Here is a 24756-nt window from a genome sequence, read left to right on the forward strand (position 1 = left end):
TCATTTACCAAAAAAGTTCTATGGTTCACAAAAAAATTTTGTTCAATGGAAAAAAGAGGTTGGTAATGTAGGAATCCCACTGTGTCGCATGCCCTTAAGGTTAAAAATCCAAATCTTTCCTGTCAGTCTTTTTGGTTGACAATTCCTTTAAAAATTCAAATATTTGGTTAATAATTAATGCACTTTGTTACAAATTCATCAATTTTGACAGAGAAATCATCTTTTTTGTTGGGAATTACTTTTTTTTAAATTTAGAATACATTTTTTATACTGAAAATCTAACTGTTTCATTTTTTGTCGAAAATGTACGTTTTTTCTATAAAAATTAAATATTCATGGTTAAAAATGATACTATTTTGTTGGAAATTTACTTTAATTTTATTGCAATTTTTTAAAATGAAAATTTATTCTATTTATAGTTTGGATTCTATCTGTTTTAGATGAAAATGCAACTATTTGTTGAAAATTCGTATTTTTTTTGGTAGAAAAGTACTCTCAATAGCTGAAACTGTATATTTTGGTTAAAACCTGATCTTTTTTGTTTACAAATTTATATTACTTAATGGAAAATTTAAGTATTTTTTTTTTGTAGATAATTTATGTATTTGATTACAAATTATTTTTTTTTTTTTTAGTTGAAGATTAATCATTTTAATTAAAAATTCATTCGAACTATTCCATTTTTATTGAAAATTTACCTTTTTTCATCGAAATTTCATCTTTTTCGTTAAAAAATTATCTGTTGTAGAAAATTTAATTATTCTTTTTTAGCTTCTTTTTAGTTACAATTTAAGTTTTTCAACTGAAGATGTAATTATTTCATTTTTGCTTGAAAATTTATATTTTTAGTTGATAATGAATTAATTTTGCTGAAAACTCGTTTATTGTTTATTCAAAATTTACTTCTATAACTGCACATTGAACTATCCTATGTATTGTAAACTTATTCTTTTTAGTTGAAAATTTATATATTTTAGTGAAACTATCTTTTTTGGTAGAAAATTCATCTTTTGGGTTTAAAATTGAATAATTTTGTTAAGAATTTATTTGTTTAAAAATTATTTTAGCTGAAAATTTAATGCTTCCATTTTGTTTTAAAAAATGATTTTTTTTATTAAAAAAACAAACTCTGTTGTTAAAAATGCTTATAAATTCTCAAAACACAAAGTACGAGCATATTCTCATGATCGTGAGAATTTCCCCGAGCAGTTAAACTCTTTGGAACACTACCTGGATGTAGGGTGACCAGATGGCTTGATCGGCAAATTATCAGATTACCCCAACTTCTCACCCCCCTCCAATACGTTCCCCACCTCTATCTTCTATTCAAATAATAGAATAAAATGTGTTAATATCTGGGTTGGAAGTAGGGGAAGTGAGGGGGGAGAAACTGACGATAGTGAAAATTGGAGGAGGAAAAGTAGGGATAGTGATGGGCAGGGAAGTAGGAGAAATTAGGGGGGAGGGGTAGGAGAAATTAGGATAGGAAGGTAGAAGAAATTAGGGAAGGGAAGTAGGAAAAATGTCTGGGTGGGAAGTAGGGGAAGTGAAACGGACGATAGGGGAAATTGGAGGAGGAAAAGTAGGGATAGTGATGGGCAGAGAAGTAGGAGAAATTAGGGAGGGCAAGTAGGTGAAGTACGTGTTATTGGGCCGTAGTGGAGGGGACTGTTAGATGAAAAAGCGAGAAGAGGGAAGAAGTTAGTGAAAAGGGGCGAACGGTGAGTGGAGGGGAATATGGGGGGACTAGGGGAGTGAAATTATGGGAGGACGAGGTTGACAAGACTTAATTAAGGTCTTAACAGGCCATGAAACCCCTTTCTATTGTGATAATTTCAGGGTGATCGCTGGGCCAGGAAATGACACTGAATTAATTATTTTCACCGGAAATTTGATATATTTTTAGAAAAAAATTTATCCAATTGTTTAAAATATCGAAAATTTTATATCACATGATATAATGTAATTTAAAACTTTTTAAATTATAAAATAATTCAGTTCACAGTGAGCAATTCTGAAATTTTTTACTTTCAAAATTTTGGTTTTTAGTTTTAAACGTAAAACGTTTTGAAATTGAAGTTTTGATAACCAAAATTTTAATTTTAGCGATTGTACATATAAATTTATAAAAATTAAATAATTAGATTTTAACGCTAAAAATTGAATTCTTTCAATTCAAAAGCCTTGGTAGTTAAACAAATGTTAAAGGCCGATTGAAACTTTATAGACTATTTTTAATTTTGAAATAACTTAAAATCATTGAAATGTTGTTTTGATCTAAAATGTTCGATTTTAACCCGTTCAATTTGAAAATTTTAATGAGAAAAAAGTTTTTTTTTTTATATTTAGCAATATTTGACTGTTTATTTAAAATGATAAATTATAAATCAATTATTCAAAACAAAACATTTTGTAATCGAATTATTTAAAATAGAAAATATTGAATCGGTAAAATTTCATATAGCTAAATTTAAACTTTTAACTTTCGAATATAAATTTTTCAATTTGAAACTTTTTTTATTTGTCAGTGAAATTGTTGAATTTTCATGTGAAAATAACATTTGAAAAATGATTAATTAAGGAATAAATTCGAGTAAGTTTAAGACAATTTTTTTGAAAAAATATAAACTTATTTCAAAACTTGAAGATTGAATTTTTTTTTAAAAATGTAGATTTTTTAAAAATTGTGAAGCCTTTTAGGATTTTTAACGGTTTCAAGCTGACACCGTTTTGATAAATTTTCAAAAATTATTCAAATTTTTAAGAAATTTAAAACAAAATGTAGATTTTGAAAGGATTTATAAAATAATGTTTCAAGAATCGTGGGGAAAATAGAAAAATTTATTTTTACTTCAAAACATTAATTTTTAAAGAATATTTAATAACATTCCTAAAATTTCAAAAAAAAAAAAAGGATCTAGAAGTTTTTTTAAGTATGCAATATTTCAAAAAATTCGAATTTTTAAAAAATATTTTTTAAAGTTCCGAAAACATTTAATAATAATTCTAAATTAGAAAGGATTACAAAAAATTTTCAACAAAATGTAGATTTTTGAAGATTTCTAACTAAAATTGTGAAGTTTTTCAAGGATTTTCAACGGTTTTAAGGTAAGAAAAAAATGTTCTTAAGATTCCTGCGTTTTGTTAGTTGGAAAAATTAATTTTAAGAGAAATATTCAAAAGATTTTTACATTTGTGAAGAATGAAATCTGGAAGATTTTGTTACCATTTTTGTTATTTTGCAGGATTTAAAAAAAAAATTAAGGAAAATTTCAAATTTATTGACAATGTATTCAAAAATTTTGAAATAAGTTTCAATAATAATTTCTAATCTGATAATTTTTCAAAAAGTAATTTGAAATTTGAAGAATTTTGTGAAAATATTTCAAAATATTGTCAAAAAAGAATCTGGAAGAATTTAATACGGATTAAAACAAATTTTCATGCTTTAAAAAAAAATGTTTAAGAGAAAATTTAAAACTATTTAAAAAGATATTTAAGTCATGAAAAAATGTTAATAATAATTTTAACTTTGAAAAGGTTTAAACAAATTTTAATAATTTAAGATAATAACAAAATTTTCTGAAGATTTACAGGTTAATTTTTAATGATTTTTTTATTGTTGAAAAATTAATTTTATTAGAATATTTCCAAAGATTTCTAAAATTGTCAAAAAAAGAATGTAAAAGATTTAAAGATGTTCTTATTTTTAATTTTGCAGAATTTTACCAAATTTTAAGGAAAAATGGGAATTATTTTACAATATATTTAAAAGTTGTAAAAAAATTTCAAAAACAATTTGAAAACTTAAACAAGATGTAGATTTTTTAAGGTTTGGAAATAAAATCTTGAAACTTTTTGACGATGATCTAAGGATTCAACATAATAAAAAAATGAAAAGTTAAATTATTTTTATTTCGAAAAATGAATTTTAAAAAGATTATTTTAAAGGATTAAAAAATATTTCTAAAATTGCCCAAAAAGAATCTGGACAATTTAAGGACATTATTTTTTTTAATTTTGTAGGAATTAAAAAAAAATCCGGAAGAATTCAAATAAGTAAAAAATATTTAAAAATTCTGATAAAATATCAAAAATAATTTTAAATTTGTCAATATTTGATAAAATTCAGCTCTTCAATTTGTAAAAGTTTGAAATTAAATTTTTTATAGTTTACCAGCATTTAATTTAAAACAGTTCGATTGAAAAGTTTTAAAATCTTTCATTTACGTGTAAATATTGAGCGTTTAAATAGAATTTTTTTTTAAAAACTTGAATATTCAAAGTTTGAAATTCAAAAGAGTGTCACTTCAAGTGCTTTAATTTGCAGTTCATTTTTGATTACGTTAAAAGAAATTTCAGCATTAAAAATTAAAGTTTTTTAATTTCACCGACCGAAAGAATGTTTTCGAGCCAGAAAAAAACCGGAAATTTTGTTCTCGATTAAAACGGCCACCCTGTTTTTCCTTTCCTTTCAAATACTCAAAAAATTCCAAACATGGCCGCTAAAAATGAAAAAAAAAGGGGAAAAAAATTAGGATCAGTAACTCAGGACATGTCCTCATAAATCAGGACGTCTGGTCACCTTACCTGGATGTCAAAGGGATGAGAGAGAAAATAAAGATACACAGAAATAAAAGAAATTATAAGTTTAAAAAAATCATTAGTACTATAAAAAAATGTACAACTTTAGAGTGTAGTACACTACGCCTTAAAAAATTGTCTTCGTCAAAGAATTCGTAGGAAAAAAAAAAGTATGAAACTTCTTAGCCTCTTTGCGAGAAGAGACGAGTCAATTAATAATAGTCTATTTACACATTCGCCTTAAACTCTCGATAAAGAATTTTCTCAAATTCTTCAAGAAACGATACTTTTCATTAAAACATTTTTTTTTTCTCACTTCCATTTGTCCTGATTTCAAAAAAGTCAGTGAAAACAGTGGAAAGATCGTTGTAGTCACGAATCAGTGGCTTTTCTGCAGTAATGTCAAGAACAAATTTAGAGTATATTTTCAATCGAAAACTTAATCGTTCGACATTTATTTTAATTAAAGAAAATTTTTTATTTAATAGCGCACTTTTTCAGCACGAGTAATATTATTTACAATTATTTAATGACTAAAGCGTAGATACGAGAGACGTACTTACAAAATATCCTACAAGGTTTAAAGCGGTACTTAAAATTTTAACAATTAAAATTACCGAGTAACATTATTAAAGAAGAATTCGAATTTTTTTTTTTTTTTAAATAATCTTGAACATTTAATAAAACTGTACAAAACAGGAACTAGAGTAATTCAATTACGAAACAGGAACATATCTATATCTACATATATTTTCGATATTCATGGGAAACTGTTTTTCAGTCATTGTTTCCATTTTTCATGCAAGAAGAAGAACAATAACAAAAAAACAAAAACAATTTTGAAATCTGAGCTACAGCAGAAAAACCACTATTACATTTTGTTCGTTTTTTTTTCTTTCTTCAAACCAGTCAATGGTAACAAAATTGCACTGCCTCTACGCGAGACAGACCTTTCAGGCCTCTGAAAGTCCTAAGAAGTAATTTGTACAAAATTACTGCTGTCCTTTGATCACGGTGGATATTCGTTAAGGAAAAAACACCCTGGAAATCATCGGTAAATCGGACTTCATAAAATGAGGCTTAGTTGTCCTATGTCGGCACTTATATGCGTCCTAGGTCGCCACTTGTGTGTCCTGAGTCGGCACCTCTTTTTTTTTTGTTTTTCTAGTTAGTTGGGCGTTATTATTATTATTTTTTTTTAAAGTTTAGTTGTGTTTTGACTGCATATTGCTTGAATCTGGTAGGTGTCCCTTTATTGTCAGTATTTCCTCACTGTCTTTTCGCTAATTCTATTTTCTCGTATTCATAGGACGCAATTTCAAACATAAGAAACTAAAGCGCGATCCCATTGCACTTCCACGCGCGTTGGGGGGGGGGGGCAAGAACCTGGGGGTGCCGACTTAGGACCATTTTTAAGTGATAGCAAAAAAAAAAAAAACAACTCCACGCTGCTTTCAAGGACATGGAATTGTACTAACCTCGTGTTTTCGACAAAAATACTTACTGTGCCGACCTAGGACCAATCTCCGCTCTCTAAAAAGGGGTACTTTTATCTAAAAAGGGATAATTTCTCCGAAAAAAAAAACAGTCTTTGCCGGAAGTTTTTCTACTTTTTAGAATATATATATATGAAAAAATGGCTTCTCCGTTTGGCTTTAATATATAAAATCCGAATTACCGACGATTTACTGGGGCCTTAAAAGTTACTGTCATGAAAACACATCTTTAACTTTCTCCACAAGTTTCCTTTTCTCAAGTCCGTGAGTTTAAAGAAAAAAATTTCTGATACGTTTTTGCCGACGTCGGCAGTGAGTTGGACGATAGCTGACGCTTTTTTTCTTCTCTGGAAAAGAAAATATATTCTTGAGGATTATTCGATGATTCACGATTGTTTACACAATCGTAGGCCTCAGACTTATTTAAGAGATAAAAAAATAGTGTAAATAATGTCAGAAATCTGAAAAATTGTGTCATAATATTTTTTTTTCTTATGTGTAGTAAGAATTTAAAACATATTTACAAATAATTTAAAAAAAAAAAACAGTACACTGGTGCGAATTGATTTGTTTGCAATGTTAATATTTAATATAATGAACATATAATAAATAACTAGCATATATTACACATATTTAACATATATATTGAATATATGCGGGGATAATCCACTGCAGCGGTGTTTGTGTAGATACCAACAAAATGAAAAAACTTCGGGTGTGAATTCGCACTAGTGTACTGTTTAAGGGTTAAAAATGAAATACAATGCTTATTTAAAATGTTATTATTTTGTCTAGAAATGATCAAAATTCTGGGTTATTTAGCGCCCAGAAAGAAAATCTATATATTTTTGGTTGAAAGTTCATTCTTTTCGGGTTGAAAATAGAACTGTTTTGTCGAAAATTTATCTTTTTGGCTTGAAATTTCAACAGCTTGGTAGAATATTATAGTATGTGGTTGAAAAATAAATATTTTTGTTAATGAAAACTCAATGATTTCGTTAAAAATTACACTATTTTTATGAAAATTAAAGTATTTTGTGGAAAATTAATTTTTTGTTGAAAACCCATATTTTTTGTGGAAAATTCAATCGCTTTTTAAGATACTTTGTCTTTTGGGCTTCAAAATTCAATTATTTTTTTAAATTACTATATTCAGTTATAATTCGTCAGTTTTAGTAGAACATTATTTTTCTCGGTCAATTATTCATCGACGTAGTTCAAAAAATTAAACTTTTTGGTCAAAAAATCGTATTTTTATTTTATTTGAACCTTACTTTTTATCTCAAAACATCACAATTGCATTTTTAGTCGAAAATTTATTATTTTTAAGACAAAAAATTAACTACTGGGTAGAAAATACATGTATTTTTTTGAAAATGCATCTTTTTTGGTAAAAAATTAATATTCTTGGATTGAAAATTAATTTTTTGTTGTTGAAAATTCTACTATTTAGTTAAAAATGAACTGTTTTATGAAAATTTGATAGAAAAATCAATCGCTTTAGAGGTCATTCATATTTTTGGCTTAAAAATTAAAAAATTTTGGTTAAAAAATTTTTTTTTCTGAAAATTCATCTGCTCCATTTTCGTCTTTTTTTATAGAAAATTAATCTACTTGATTGGAAATTCATCTGGATTTATGTATAGAAATATAACGGTTCGGTTGAAAATTAATCTGTTTTTATTGAAAAATCAACTACTTGTTGGGATATTTAGTTTTTTTTTGTAGTTAAAAATTGAATTAATTCGTAAATTTAACTATTTGGTTGAAAATTAATTTCTGGTTGAAAACCCATATTTTTTAGTTCAAAATTCACTCGCTTTGTAGATAGTTTGTCTTTTTCGCTTTAAAATACAAAAAATGTTGTTTAATTGATGTATTCTGTTAAAAATTCCTAAATTTTATTTGAACTTTATTTTTCTCGATAAATATTTAATCTCCCTAGTTAAAAATGAAAAATTTTTTTTCATAAATTAATATCTTTATTTTAGTTCAAAAATACTTTTTATCTAAAAATTTAACTATTGCATTTATGATCGGAAATTTATGATTTATAAGACAAAAAAATTAATTACTGGGTAAAAAATACACGAATTTAGTTGAAAATTCATCCTTTTTGGTAAAAAATTAATCTTCTTGAATTGAAAATTCATTCTTTTTGACAAAAATGCAACTATAATTGAAACTTTATCTGTTTTTGTTGATAATTCAACTAGTTTGTTGAATATCCGTATTTTTTCGTTGAAAATTGAACTGTTTTGTTGGAAATTTATCTTGTATGCTTGAAAATTCAACAATCTGGTGGAATATTAAATTATTTGGTTGAAAATTAATCATTTTGACTTTAAAATACAAACGTTTTGTTTTTATTGAAAAATAATTTTTTATCTGAAAATTTAACTATTTGGTAGAAAATTAATATTTTTTGTTGAAAATTCAACTATTTAGTTGAACATGAACTATTTTTATGAAAATTTAGCTATTTGGTAGAAAATTCAACCGCTTTATAAATAATTCATATCTTTGGCTTAAAAATAACAAAAATTTTGTTTTTATTTTGGTTAAAAAATACTTTTTTATCTGGAAAAATGTATCTGTTCCATGCTTCTTTGGAAATTTATAAATTATGAGTGGAAAAATGAAATGAAGGGTCCGCGGTCTAAACATGTTAACTGACATTTCAGTAATTTTACATGACGAAGAAAAATCATTCCGCAGACCAATGCTGTAAATACCAAAACGCGATTTTCGAAAATCCATTTTTTTTAAATAAAAGGAAATTTTGCCGTTTCGTTTGCGGGATATTAACTGCAGATAAATAATTTGACAGCAAATATAAAAAAAATCAATTTCGAAAAAAATGTCAGTTAACAGGTTTAGACCGCGCACCCTTCAAATGTGTGGTTGAAAATTCGTAGTTTTTGGTAAAAAATTATTCTTGATAATTGAAAATTCATCCTTTTTGTAAAAGAAATTGAACTTCTTGGTTAAAATTGATCATTTTTAGTATAAAAATTCAACTATTTAGTTCAAAATATTTGAGAACAAAAAATTGTGAACTAAAATTTATCAAATCAATTTTGGACTGTCATCACATCCATTGCTTAAACTATTTAGTTAAAAATTTATGTAATTTGTTGAAAATTTATCTTTTATGGTAGAAAAAAATTAATCAGCTTGGTTCAACATTCAACTTTTTGGTTCAAAATTGATGTATTTGGTTGAAAATTCAACTTTTCTGATAAAAAAATTAAGCTTTTTAATTAAAAATATATGTATTTTGTTGGAATTCATCCTTTTGGGTAGGAAATAAGTTCCTGTATAAAAAAAATCACGTTTTTGGTTAAAAATTCAACTGTTTCATTGAAAGCTCATCTCTTTGTCTTAGAAATTCAACATTATGGATAAATTTTTTTTCTTATTAACTGAAAAATCTTATTTTGATTGAAAATTTGTCTTATTGATTTGAAAATTCATCTCGTTTGGTAAAAATGGTTTGTTTTTCGATTAAAAATGCAACTCTTTGCTTGAGAAAGATCAACAAAGGCTAGAAAAAGAAATGTAAAAAAACATTTTTTTTTCATTAAAAAAAATGATTTTTCAACCAAAAATAGAATAATTAAATTTTCAGTTGAAACAATCAACTTCGACCAAAAAAAAAAACGAATTCTCAAGAAAATTATTCAATTTTAAACCCAAAAGATGAATTTTTTAAATAAAAAGATACAGTTTCAATAAAATTTATAAATTTTTAACTAAAAAAGATAAATTTACAGAAACAAAACGAGAATAGTTCAATGTGCAGTTAGGTAAGTAAACTTTAAAATACGAGTTTTCAGGCAAATTAATTAATTTTCAAGCAAAAATATAAATTTTTATGCAAAAATGGAATAGTGACATCTTCAGTTAAAAAAAAATTATTTTTTAACTCAAAAGAAACGATTTTTCAGCCAAACAAATGAATTTTTAATCACACATAATCAATTTTCAACAAAAAATATGAATTTTTGATGAAATAATGGAATTTTCAACCCAACAGATGAATTTTCAATATAAAAAAAAACTAATTTTTATCTAAATATATTTCTTTGCAACCAAAGAAATTGATTCTTTACCAAAAATAGAATAGTTAAATTTTCTACAAAAAAGATTAGATATCTATTAAAAAAAGGTAAATTTTCAGTAAAAAATGGAATTGTTAAAGTAAATTTTCAACTAAAAAGATAAATTTTCTAACAAAAATGAAATGCCTTAATTTTCAATTCGAAAAATAAATTTGGAACCATAAAAGAAACGAATTTTAAACAGAATAGTTAAATGTTCAAAAACATAAATTAATTTTCAACCAAAAAGATTAAATTTCTATCAAAAAAGATACATTTTCGACTAACAAATGGAACAGTGAATTTCCAGTTGAAAAGATTAATTTTTAACTGGAAAACATAATTTTTAAATAAATAATTGAATTAAAAAAAAAAGATTTGGCAACTAAAATGATGAATCATTAACCAAATAAATGAAATTTTTTTCATGATATTTCAAGAAAAAAGGTTTTTAAATTAATACCAAAAATAGTTTAATTCATTCAAAAAAGATAGACTTCCAACAAAATAATTTAAATTCTCAACCAAAGGGGATACATTTTCATCAAATAGTTTGCAATTTTTAAACATAATATTAAAATTAATTTCAACTTTAGTTTATCGAAAATTCCCTAACTCTATTAGGTTTTTCATGACTTTCTGGAATTATCTGACCTGTAGAAATTCTCTAATTTAAAAAAACAAATATAGGTTTATTTTACTTTCGAATGTTTTTTTAAATAAATATATGTATTAACTATGATATATATTTGTTTTAACCATTTTTAGTTTAAAAAGTAAATTTTAAACAAGAAAAACGTGTTTTCAGCAAAATAAATTAATTTTCAACTAACAAAATAAGTTTTCTACAAAAAATGAAATAGTTAAATATTCAGTAAGTAAAATAAATTTCCAACCCAAAAAATGAATAGCTACAGTGAATTTTCAATTAAAATTATGAATCTTCAAGATCAAAATATAATTGTTTATCCAAATACATAAACTTTCAACTAAAAAAAAAAAAAACAACAAATTTTCTACAAAAAATAAAAGTTCATTTTTCAATTAGTAAAATAAATTTTCAACAAAAAAAAACGAATTTTCAACAAAATAGTTAAAATTTTAACCAATGAAATTAATTTTTTACAAAAAACAAAAAAATAAAGTAACTAATGAGAGTAATCTTCTAGCAAAAAAAGACGGCTTTTCAACAAATAGTTTAATCTTCACGTAATACCGATAAATTTTTAATTAAAATAGAATAGGTAAATTTTCATTAAAAAAATAATTTTTAATAAAATTTGAGTAAATTTATAAATAAATAGTATAAATTTCAATCAAGAAGATTCAATTTCTATGAAAAAAATACTTTTTCGACATATAGTGAAACAGTTACATTTTCAATTTAAAAAAAATGCATTCTAGAGAAAAAAACTCATTTTCAACCAAAAATATGAAATTTCTATCAAATTTGATGAATTTTTAAAGGACTTTTCAACCAAAAAGATGAATTAGTCACCAATCAGATTAAATATTCGTCCATTAAATATTATTAAGGAAAAAGATTTCATTTCTATCATAAAAAGTTACATTTTCAACAAAAAAATTAATAGTTTGAATTTTCAACTAAAATTATGAATCTTCAGCTTCAAAGTATAATTTTTTATCCAAATACATGTATTTGCAAATGAAAAAATAAATTTTCTTGAAAAAAATATAATAGTTCAATATTCAGTTAGTATCATAAATTTTCAACAAAATAGTTAAATTTTTAACAAAACAAAAAAATGAGGTCGTAACTGATGGGAATGGTTAAACTGCTATACGCCACCTGGTGACAAAAATTTGAACTAAAAAGAATAGTCGCGATTTTAAAGATACATTTTAATTTCTGCATAAAAGTGCTTTAACAATTTTTTGTAGAGTTTAAACTATTAATGGGATAATAAAAATAATTCTTTATCGACAACAAAGTGTTTTAGATGAAATTTATATATTATACAGTGAAAAACCACACTTTTTGACCGAAATATTTGTCTAAAAAAACAATTATTGTTCTCTTTATTGTGATTTTCAAAAGATTATGAACTTAAATTGACTTATTTTAAAGCAAAAATGAACTCAAAGTAAATTTTCATTCATTCATACATGAAATATTTAATATTTATTATTTAAAAATCTGATATAAAAGTTGGGTTAGAACTCGTATTTAAATTCCAGTCGTCTATTATTCGTATTCTTGGCATAATATGGATAAAATTTCTCGCTACATATATTAATTAAAGTTCCTTTAAGCTTACAATGCATTGAAACTCACATTAAATAATGAAATAATTGTATTTTTTTAAAAAACCTATTTGACAAAACTGTGTTTTTTCACTCTAAAAGATGAAAATTCTATCTAAAAATATTTGTTTCTTATGAATATTTGTTTTTAGTATTCAATCATTGTTTTATAATTCACAAAACAACCTTTAAAACACTTTTATGCAAAAATTAAAAAACACGTTGAAAATGGTACCTACTCTTTCTAGTTCGATTTTTCGGCACCACGTGGCGTAATAGTAGACCACCATTCCTAACAAAGAGTTTAATCTTCACGTAAAACCGATAAATTTTAAATAAAAATAGAATAGGTAAATTTTCAGTAAAAAAATAATTTTCAATAAAATTTAAGTAAATTTATAACGGAATAGTATAATTTTTAACCAAAAAGATTCAATTTCTGTAAAGAAATATACATTTTGGACCAAAAATGAAACAGTTACATATTCAGTTAAAAAATTCTAAATAAATAAAAAATTTCTACCAAAAAGATTAATTTTGGCTACATCCGAGGCCTACACAATAAAAAAAAAAAAAAAAAAAAAAAGAATAAAAAAAGTTCACCTTTATCTCTTCAGCGATTCGGCTCCACAACTTCCGTGAAAAGTGGCGCGAGCGAATCAACATCCTGCAGTCCCTCAAAACTCCCGAGCGGATCCAAATCATCAGCATCCCCGTCCACATGATCGAGAAAAGTCGAGTCCAAAAAATCCTCAACACTGCGACACACACTCTCCGAAGAATTGGTCGTCGTCGTGGTCGTCGTCGCCGTCGTCGTGACATCGCCTCGCAGATTCAGCGTCTCCAGAGTCGGACTCGACAGCATCGGCTCATTGCTCTCCGCGTACGTGTCTCTCGGCTGACCAATATTCAGGGGCGTCGACGGATGCGACCTCGAGCCATTGCTGTCCTCCGTGTAAGGGAGCGCGTACGAGGACGAGGAGGAGGGTAACGGCAGCGGAGTGTTCGGATAGGATCGCGACTGAATCATCTTCTCGAGACTACTGCCCGCCTCGAGTCCACCAATTCCCGGATGATCGAGACTGGCGCCATCGTCCGTCAAATTTAAATCGGCATCCGGCAACGCGGCCAGCATCATCGTACTCGTTTCAATAACCGACTGACCCACCACCGAATTCCCCGGCAAAATTTCCCCGCCCTCGTCGAGGATATTGAGAAAATTGCTGATATTTTCGGACGTCATCTCCTTGTCGGCCATCAGAAACGGCTGCTCGTCGGACATGAAACTCGCCGCGTCCACATCCTCGAGGAGATAAATCGCATTGTCGGCCGCGTCAATTGATCCGAAATCGTTGAACTCGCTCGGCACAGGCGTGGGAGCTATCGAACTGCTCGTGGAGGGATTGAAACTGCGAAAGGGAGTTAAAAAATTCTGAATGGATATTGGTGACATGAGAGTGGGATTGACCATCCGATGGAGGGGAACCGACTGCGAACGACAGTAGAATTGCTCCTTCGCCGAGGGCACAACATCCACAAACTTGAGCTCCTTCTCGCCGTGGAGCAGGTCCGAGATTTCCTGGTCGGTTTGCTGCGTCTTCCGATAAACATTCTTCACCTCCTGCAGATTCTCCTGGCTCGGGTAGTTGATGATGAGCTGCTTCTGGGGATCGAGGTCCGGCAGAAAGGCAGCAGGACACTTCTGGCCGCCACCGCCGCCCCGCTTCGGAACCGTTTTCGTCACGACAAGCGGTGACCTTGAGACACTACTCACTTGGCGCAAGGTCTCGGGACCACTCGTCGGCACGACAAAAGTCTCGTTGTTCTTGCTCGTTGTGTATGGCACACTGCACGATATGGAGCGCGAGAGGGTCTTTTTCGCGCCCCTCGATCGGCAGCCGCCACTCTGCAAATTGCTCCTTGATCGCGGCACAGGTGTGTTCCGCGGCGAGACAAAAGGACTCGCATTCGCCGAGTTGGACTTGGAGGCGCGGCCATTGATTGGCGAATGTGGACCCGGCGAGATTGGCGTAAAATTGAAGATTCGACGTCGCGTGTTAGGACTCTGGGGCACCACTGTGTGAGCGACGCTCGCCGAATCCTGGATGTGCTCGACAACACTCGTCTCGAAACTCACTCGGCGCCTTATGCTCGTCTGATGACTCGTGTGATTTATCGTCGGCAGAATCAGCTTTTCACTGATGATTTCCTGCTTCTCGAGGGGAGGAACGCTCACGGGTGTGGTTGGATTCGCCGGATGAGTGATAGCACTACTCGCTTTCAAGTTCTGCTGGAGAATAAGCCTGAGTTGCGAGACCTTGTCGGATCGCGATGAGAGATCTGCGTCTCCAGTCACATTATTATTCCCCCCGGCCTCAAAATCCGAACTCGACGAGCAGCTGCCCTGTTGAAAGTACTGAAGCAGCTCCTCCTCCTGCTCCTGAGAATTGTTCCCGCCGTTCAGATAGTCGTCCAACGAATCCGGGTCGATTGTCCCGAGATTGCCGCCACCGCCGCCGCTTCTCTGTAGAAAATTCGAGTTCTCCAGAAGCGGAATTTGCTCATTGAGCAGTGGATGATGATTATTCTTCGCGGAAAGGCTCGAGCGGCCGTTCAGCTTGGCCTGACCACTCTTGGCGCATCGGGTTAAATCAATATCACAGCTTTCGCGCGACTGACTATCGGCAGTCTCGCTACAGTTTTTATGATTACTAGCTAGTATCACTGAAATGTTACCACTCGGTTCAACGGGCGTGCATGAGCGATCGGCTGGATTCGCGTCGGCTTCAAGCTTCGCCTGTTTCTCGGGACTATTGTCCTGGGATTGAGACGCGACAACGCCTCCGCTTGTGCGTTTTCTGGGGTTCCTGGTGGTCGACTTGACGGCCTCCTTCGGCAGAGACGACGACCCTGCAGCATCGCCACTTCTTTGCGCACTTTCAATCGATTGTACCAATAGGTTATTATCACAGTTAGATTGCAGGGGAAGGCAGGATTGACTGCTACTTCTCACAGCTTTTCGCTGACGCGGAACTGGCGTTGTACTACTGCTGCCACCTTTCACTGATGCCAGTTGGCAGTTTGTCCCCTGCGGCGATTGGTTCGTCTTTTTTTTGCTTCCCTTGCATCCCTTGCTATTATTTACAGTCTTCTCTTTGTTCTGGCTCTGCAAAAAAGCAAAGGCGAGCTATAGATTCTGGATCAATTGAAGGATTTTGAGAATAACTCGGGGGTCCTGGAACTTAGATCCGCAAACTTATTTTTTCGAAAAAATGAAAATTGTGCTAGGATTGTGATCGTTGTGACGTAAAAGATTTTTTGAAAAATAAAAAATTACGCGCTACATTTTTGAAAACTTTTTTTTTTGTTTATCCGCAACTTCTTACTAGAGCAAGAAGAGAGATTGTGCTAGGCGGCTCGAAGTGCACACAATTTTGTGCAAGAAAGAAAAATTTAAAAAAAACCTAACGGTCAAAATGTGCATATTAAAAAAAAAAAAAGAAAGTCGCAAAAACAAAAATTGTTAAGTTTGCGGATCTAACTTCCGGGACATGAAAAAATTCCCGGTTTTTCCTCGGTTCGCAAATATTTTTCATGGCCAATACAATTTAAAAAATCAAACTCTATTCTAAAAATGTTTCCATTTCAAGTAATAAATAACAAATGAAACCATTCAAACTGAAACTCTTGAATTTTAAACTTTTAAAAATTGATATTTAAAAGTTTTTCAATTTAAAAATGTTGTATTCACAAATGCTCCTTTAATTTAAACTTTTTAAATGGAAGATCAATTAAATGCACATAAATTGCAAAATGCAGAATTTTTTACTTTTATCAATTACAGGGTTCAACGATTTCGATTAAGTTTCAAAAACATAAATTCAACATTTTTAATTGTTTTTGAAATCTTTTTAGATTTTATAAATATCTGTTAAAATGAATTGCATTTTTTCTACAATTTAAGAAAATACTGGAAAATTAAAAAAGAAAATCTTAAAATTTGGATTTAATTTAAAACAAAATGTATATTTTTACAGATTTCAAACAAAAAAATTTAGCAGATTTTTAAGAATTTTAAAAGACTTCAGAAGAATAAAAACATTTTCTTAAGATTCCTAGAAAAATTACAAAGGATTTTTCATTTTGAAGGATTATTTTAACAGAATATTTAACAAGACTTTAAAAGAATTGAAAAATTCTCAGAAAAGAACCTGGAGGAATTTAAAGATTTTTTCTAATTTGCAGAATTTTCTAAAAGTTGTAGGAAAAATATGATTTATTTTATTTTAGTTTTCATTTTACAAGTTCTGAAACAAAAATTTCACTCACTTCGTTTAAATTGGCACAAAAAACAAATTAATAAATCTATTAAAATTAAAAATAATTTTTCTAAAAGGAACATTCTTCACGGTCAATAAATTGAAAAAATTCGAACTCAAAGGCTAAATTTTTTTTCGTTTTGGAATAATAAAAAATAAACTACAAATTAAAGCACTTAAATAAAACTCTTGAATTTTTAACTTTTTTAACAATTTTAAAAATCTATGAAAATCTTGTTGAATTATTCCTTTTTAAAAAATATTTTTAAATGTTCATCATTTCAATTTTCCTAGCAATCTTGCGATTTTTTAAAATTATTTTTTATTCTTTGAATGTTATACCTAACTTAAAGATATATTTTCAATCAATAAGATTAATTTTCTACAAAAAAAGATGAATTTTCCACAAATTACATGAATTTTTGACAAAAATAGTTTAATTTTTAAATAAAAAATATTAATTAATTTTTTTAAGAATTCCTTTTCATCGATAGAAAAAAAACAAGTTTTCAATCAAATAGTTCATTATTCAACCAAACTGATTAATTTTTCATGAAAATTATGAATCTTCAATAAGAAAAATTAATTTTCATCAAAGGAGTTTATTTTTTCAGCCAAATAAATTCATTTCTAAGCTAAAGGTGGATTTTCAACTAAAATGATGAATATTTAACTGGACTGTTTGCATTTTTAACCAAGAAGAAGAATTTTTAAACAAAGAAATTAATTTTCAAAGAAAAAAATCATTTTCTACCAAAAGTCGATTTTTTAAACAAAATACGTGAAATTTTAACGAAACAAATACAGTTTCAATTTAAACAGAAAAAATGAAACTCTTTTTAAATTAAAAATTTTTAATTATAAAATTTAAATTAAAAATCAAAATTTAATAAATTTCGAACTAGATAAGATCAAAGTTTTCGAAAGGTAAATTTTCAGTTTGAAAAATTAAATTTCAACGAAACTAATGAATTTTCAATTAAAATTATGAACCTTCATCTGGAATAGTTAAATTTTACTACCAAAAAGATGAATTTTCTACAAAAAACACTAATTTTCAACAAATTACATCAATTTTTGAAAGAATAGTTTCATTCTTTAATTAAAAATATTAATTTTCAACCAAACACATGAATTTTTGTCCAAAAAATATAAAATCTCCACTAAAAATATAATAGTTTAATTTTCCGTTAAAAATTTCATTCTTAACCAAGAAAATCGGATTTCCAGAAAAATAGTTAAACTTTCGGTAAACAAAATTCCTTTTCATCCAAAGAAACAAAAAAATTTCAATCAAACAGCTTATCTTTTAACCAGAGACATGCATTTTTAATTAAAATGTTAAAATCTTCAATAAAAAAAATAATAATTTTCAATAAAGAAATTTATTTTTTATCCAAATAAATTGATCTCTAACTTAAAAGATGAATTTCTAACTAAAATGATGAATATTTAACTGGAATACTTGAAATTTTAACCAAACAGAAGAATTTTTAAACAAGGAGATTAACATTGAAAAAAAAAAATTTTATACCAAAAAAGTCGGTTTTTTAAAAACAAATAGATGAGTTTACAAGAAAATACATGAATGTTCAACTAAAAAAAATTACATCCAAATTGTTAAATTTCAAACTAGAAAAGGTCAATTTTCCAACTAAAATAATTAAATTTTCTACTGGAAGTTAAATTTTTGGGGGAAAAAAAACTACTTGAAGCACTTTCTCGCAAGGAAAATTATATATCTTTAATGAAACTTTCAGTCCTAAAATAAAAACAGTTATTTGCACTAATATGTCCTGCAAGTGTAGATAAAGTAGAAGCCACTTTTCTAAATAGACAAAAATTACTACAAATAATGAAAACTTGAATTTCGCTACGATCAGAAGTAAATTCCCGCTTTTTAACCCTCAAATGGTACACTGGTGCGAATTCACACCCGAAGTTTTTTCTTTAATTTACGCAAACACAGCTGCAGCGTATTATCCCTATTTATATTATATATATATATATAATATTTCGGTCAAGTCACCACCCTGATTATCTAAAAATTGAACTATATTGTTGAAAAAATTAAACTATTTTTCAAAAGTCTTCTTTGTGATAGAAAAAAGAAAAAAAAATCCCGAAATTAGTAATGCAGTTTATGAATGAGGCCTTACCGGCGACTCGTTTTCCAGATGTCGCTGCTTCTGATCTCGAATCTGCTCCCGCTGTTGCAGTTTTCTCTGCAGCTGAAGCTGCGCCTCCCTCAGTTTCACTGGTTTTCCCGCTATAGGCGATTCCGATGTTTCTGCAACAAGTGATTGAGAGTTGGTAGCCAGGACTAATAACCAGGACTATGATTTGCAAAAACTAACCTTTCTTTTCGTTCTCGGGTGAATCGGTGCCGCAGACTATGCACATAGCAGCCAAAGATTCAGTGTCGACGCACAAATTTTCAACCAAATATCGACCTAAGGCACTGAGTGTGGGGAATTTAATCAGTAGCAAACTTTCGGCCCATTCTCTGATCACTTTCGATGCCGCTCCCAACATATCCTCAGTAATATTCTCCTCTGCGCTCTCATCCTGGGCATGAAAACTCTCATTAGAGTTCTTAAATCCCCAAGAATTTATCTTGCAAAAATGCTCGCGAGAATATGCTCAACTTTGAAGCTTTAACAGAGCATTTTAGAGAATTTAAAGGATTTATTGATTAAATAAATATACAGGGTATCGCAAAAGTCCTCCGGTAAGATATTTTTCTTGAAGGTCAATGTCATTCTTAAACTGTTATTCAAGAAAAAAAATGGAAATCCCCTGCTTTTTACATTGGCAATAGATAGAGCGGGAAATTTTATATACCCAGGTCATAGGTACATTTTAACCTTGAAGGTCACTCGAAGGTCATTTAGAGTTAAACAAGGTCTACATACCTCCGTGTCAAAGTCAAAATGTACATGACTTCAGTACATATCCAAACGTAAAATTTACAGTTTTATCGATTGCCGATGTAGAAAGAAAAGGTTTACATTTATTTCTTCATGGTTGACATGGTAATGATCTTAAAGGTCATCGTCAAGGCCATGCTTAAGGTCACTACTGAATAAGTCTTATTTAGGTTATCAACTTTGCTCATTACAACCAAAATTTGAAAATATTCCCAGAGGTATGCAGCCCTTGCTTAAGTTTAAATAACCTTAGAGTGACCTTCAAGGCTTTTTCAAGGTCATATTAAAAAAAAATGAAAACCCCCTTTTTTACGAATATGTAATCAGGTCGTAGGTCCAATTTGAGCTTGGCCCAGAGGTATGCAGACCTTGTTTAAGTTTAAATAACCTCAGAGTGACCTTCAAGGTTCTATTGAAAAAAATGGAAACCCCCCCTTTTACGAATATATAATCAGGTCTTAGGTCCAATTTGAACTTGATCCAGAGGTATCCTAACCTTGTTTAAGTTTAAATATCATTAGAGTGACCTTGAAGTTTTTTTCAAGTTCATATTAAAAAAATGAAAATCCACTTTTTACGAATATGTAATCAGGTCATAGGTCCAATTTGACCTTGACTCAGAGTTATAGAGTCCTTGTTTAAGTTTAAATAACCATAGAGTGACCTTCAAGGCTTTTTCAAGGTCATATTAAAAAAATGGAAATCCCCTTTTTACGAATATGTACTCAGGTCGTAGGTCCAACTTGACCTTGACCCAGAGGTATACAGACTTTGTTTAAATTTAAATAACCTTAGAGTGACTTTGAAGTTTTTTCCCAGTTGATATTAAAAAAATGAAAACCCACTTTTTACGAAAATGTAATCAGGTCGTAGATGCAATTTGAGCTTGACCCAGACTTGACCTTGTTTCAGTTTGAATAACTATAGATAACCTTTAAGGCTTTTTCAAGGTCATATTAAAAAAATGGAAACCCCCTTTCTTTGAATATTTACTCAGGTCATAGGCCCAATTTGACCTTGACCCAGAGGTATGCAGACCTTGTTTAAGTTTAAACAACCTTAGAGTGACCTTCAAAGTTACAATGCACCTATATTCAAAATATCACGCTCCATCGATTGCCGATGTAAAAAAATGGGGATTTCCATTTATTTTAACTTTACCTTGATTAAACCTTGAAGGTCACGATAAAAATAAATATAAATGCCACTATTAAATTCCTCGTTGAAAGTTACTTCAAGAATGACCTTGGCCTCACTGAAAAATATCTTACCTGAAAAAATATTCAACCGTCCCGGGACTTTTGTGACACCCTGTATATGAAAATTAATAAAAAAAAATTTTGGAGTGAAATAAATATATACTTTTTTTAAATTACAGAGTTACTAAATGTCAGGGAAAACCTAACAGAGTTAGAGAATTTTCGATAAACTAAAGCTGAAATTAATTTGATTATTATGGTTAAAATTGCAACTATTTGATTGAAAATTAATCTTATTTTGTTGAGGATTCAAACTATTTTTGGTATAAACTTAAAATATTTTTTTGGTTAAAATATCAAGTAATTCAATTTGGATAAAAAATAAAATCCTTTGTTAACAAATTTTTTTGATTGAAGATTGATCATTTTAATTAAAAATTCACAGCTTCGGTTGAAAAATAAGCTATTTGATTGAAAACTTGTTTTTTTTTGGGTGAAAAGGATTCTTTTACCGAAAATTTAACTATTCTTCTGAAAATCCGATTTTTTGTTTATTAAGAATTAAATTTTCAATTAAATTTTTGGATAGAAATTTTTGTTTGTTTGTTAAAATTTCAAAAAATTTCAATTTATTTAAAGAATTAAAATTAAATTAAATTAATTTTTTTTATATTTTTATTTTTATATGATATATTTTATATTTATTGTATAATTTATTTTTTAATTATTAATTAATTTGTTAATTAAAATTTTTTAATTTCTAAATTTTTTTTTGTTAAGAATTAAATTTTCGATTAAATTTTTCGATAGAAATTTAATCTTCTTGTTTAATTATTACTATTTATTTGATTATTATGATTAAAATCTCAACTATTTGTTTAAAAATTAATCTCTTTTGGTTGAGTATTTAATGTATTTCGTTGAAAATTCATCTTTTTTGGTAGAATCAAACTATTTTTGATATAAAATTAAAATACTTTTCCGTTTAAATATCAGATAACACGTTTTCCGTTTGAGAATTTTTTTTTTTTAATAAACAATTTAATTAATCAGTTGGAAGTGGAACTAATTTGTTAAAAATTGATTTATTTGGTTGAAGATTGATCATTTCAAATAAAAATGAATTGTTTCACCTAAAAATTTAACTCGTAAAAATTCAAATATTTAGTTTATATTAAAAATTTGTTTTTTCCTATTTAGAATGAATTTTTTTATATCTGAAAACGTAACTGTCCGATTTTTGTCCGGAATTTACATTTTTTCGATAGAAATATAATCTTCTTGGTTGAAAATTTATTTACATTTTATTGGCCATTTTTTTTTTTATTTAAAATTTATCCTAATTTTAGTTCAAAATTTACATATTTTTTAGAAGAGAACTCTCATTAGTTGAAATTTCATCTTTTTGTTTAAAAAATAATTTATTCACTAACTGATTTGGTTGAAAAAATCACCTTTTTTGATAGAAAATTCAACTGTTTCAGTTAAAGATGCACCATTTTATTGAAAATTTATAATTTTTTTTATTTAACTGTTCTATTTTTTGTTGAAAATTAATATTTTTTAGTTCAAAATTCAACTGTTTGGTTCAACTTTCATCTTTTTGGTTAAAAATTGAACTATTTTCTTGAAAATTCGTTGTTTTTTTTTTTTTGAAAATTTATTTTAACAACTGAAAATATAAATGTTTAATTTTTTGTAGAAAATTGATCATTTCAGTTAAAAATTCATGTATTTGGTTTAAAATTACATTTATTCAGTTAGAAATTCACTCTAACTATTCTTTTTTTTCGGTTAAAAAAACGCTTCTTTTAAGTAGAAAATTAATTAATTTTGCGGAAAACTAGTTTGTCTTGTTGGAAATTTATTACTCTAACTGCAAATTGAACTGTCCTATTTTTTTATTTGTAAATTTATCTTTTTTGGTGTAAAAAATTCATCTTTACGGTTAAGAATTGAAATATTTTGTTAACAATTAATTATTTTTTTTAATTTGATTGTTTCGACTGCAAATTAAATTTTTTTCTATTTTTGGCTGAAAAATACATTTTTTGGATGAAAAAAAATATATTTTGTTGAAAATGCTCATAAATTATCATTAAATTCTCGAAGCACACAAAGGTCCGCATATTCTCATGCACCAAGGACCGTACTTATATTACGTAAAATCTTGGGGGGGGGGGGGGGGGGGGGGGGGGGGGGATCCTCCATTCATGTACGTAATTTTTGGAATTTTAATTTAAAAAAAAAATTTTTTTCCCAAAATTAAAAATTTTTTTTTTTAATTCATATCTTAGCGTAGAAAATTCGAATCAAAACTTTTTAGGCTAAAAATTTAACTATTTTTTTCAAATTAAAAAATTCATCTATTTTAGTAGAAATTTCATCTTTCTTGGATAAAAATGCAACAATTTTGTTTAAAGGTCATGCTTTTTGGGCTTAAAATTCAACTGTTTTGTTGAAAATTCTTCGTGTTGGGTTATAAATTCGACTATTTTCGTAGAAAATTTACTTCTTGTTAAAAACTCATATTTCTATATTGAAAAGTCATACTAAAAGTTTTTTTTTTATGAAAAACCAACAATTTGGTTAAAAAGACATTCTTTTTGGTTGAAAATTAGTCTTGTTGGGGCTTAAAATTCAACTATGAAAATTTCATCTTTCTTAGATAAAAATGAAACGGATTGGGTAAAAATTAAAATTCTTTTCTTGAGAATTCAGTTATTCTGTTTAGAATTTTCTGGATAAACAACTTTGTTAAGAAACAATTTTTTAGTTAAAGATTCATATTTGTTAGGTTAAAATTCATCTCTTTAGTAGAGAGTTCAAATATTTCGTTAAAAATTGATTTTTTTCAATTGAAAATTCAACAGCCTGGTTGAAAGTTGAACTTTTTTTTTGAATTTTTTTAAAGCAGGGTTTATATCGTTGGTTGAAAACTTAACTCTTCTAAAGAAAATTCTGAATATTCATATTTGTTTGTTGAAAATTAAATTTTTGTACAGTAAATTCGTCTATTGGCTTTATTTATTATCGTATTTATTTCTTAAAATGTCGATTTTTTTTTAATTCTTCTTTTTTTTTTAAATAAAAATTCATCTTTTCAGATGGAGACTTCAATAGTTTTTTTTAGAATTGAAAATTTTAATTTTGTACTGAAATATTGTTTTATTCCGTTTATAAGAGATCTTATTAAAAATATTACACGATCAAAAAAAACTGGTATTTTAATATCAATAGTCAGGGGAAATGAAAAATTGATCAAGAAAAAATGAGAGATTTTTGCAAATTATGTCAAGGTATATTCAAAGTCTTTTCCAGCTTTTCCAGGCCGCGAAATTAAGTTTTTTTTAACGTTTCATTTTTTATTGGCAAAAAATTTGTAAAGAAAGCAGCAGAACCATAAATTAACTAATTTTTAATTTTCTGCGAACATAAGTCGTTTTTGTGAAATCTTTGGTAATATTTTTAAATCTTTGTAAAGCCTTTGAAATCCTTGATATTTTTAAATCTTTGAAATTTTTGTCAATTCCTTGATATCTTTTACAGAATCTAAAATCGGTGTGAGACTTCTGTGAAATATTTTTCAAATCTTAAAAAAATTGTATAAAACCTTTGAAATACTTAAAATCTTTAAAACCCTTGAATTCTTTGATTTTCTTTTTCATCTTAGAAGTCTTTGTGAAATCTTTTTCAATTTTCTAGAATAGTGTAAAATTCTTTAAAATCTTTGAAATTCTTTAAAATCTTTGAAATTCTTGAAATCTTTGAAATTCTTGAAATCTTTAAAATTCTTCAAAATCTTGAAATATTAAAAGTCTCGAAATCTTTGAAATTCTCGAAATATTTTGAAATGCTTA

At 28.1% G+C, this 24756-nt stretch overlaps 1 protein-coding gene across 1 annotated transcript in view; it reads right to left on the reverse strand.

Annotated features, from left to right (window-relative positions):
* Positions 1-4899: 4899 nt before the first annotated feature.
* Positions 4900-24756, reverse strand: part of LOC117167696 — a 42442-nt gene continuing 22585 nt past the window's right edge. The window contains exons 4-7 of the mRNA XM_033352825.1: positions 19125-19335; positions 18927-19057; positions 13052-15614; positions 4900-6427 (exon numbers count right to left, since the gene is read on the reverse strand). Coding sequence (XP_033208716.1) covers positions 13062-15614; positions 18927-19057; positions 19125-19335 — 2895 coding nt within the window. The 3' untranslated portion in view covers positions 4900-6427; positions 13052-13061. The remainder of the gene's footprint in view (positions 6428-13051; positions 15615-18926; positions 19058-19124; positions 19336-24756) is intronic.

Source organism: Belonocnema kinseyi, chromosome 1 (assembly GCF_010883055.1).
Source record: "Belonocnema kinseyi isolate 2016_QV_RU_SX_M_011 chromosome 1, B_treatae_v1, whole genome shotgun sequence".
Taxonomy (NCBI): domain Eukaryota; kingdom Metazoa; phylum Arthropoda; class Insecta; order Hymenoptera; family Cynipidae; genus Belonocnema; species Belonocnema kinseyi.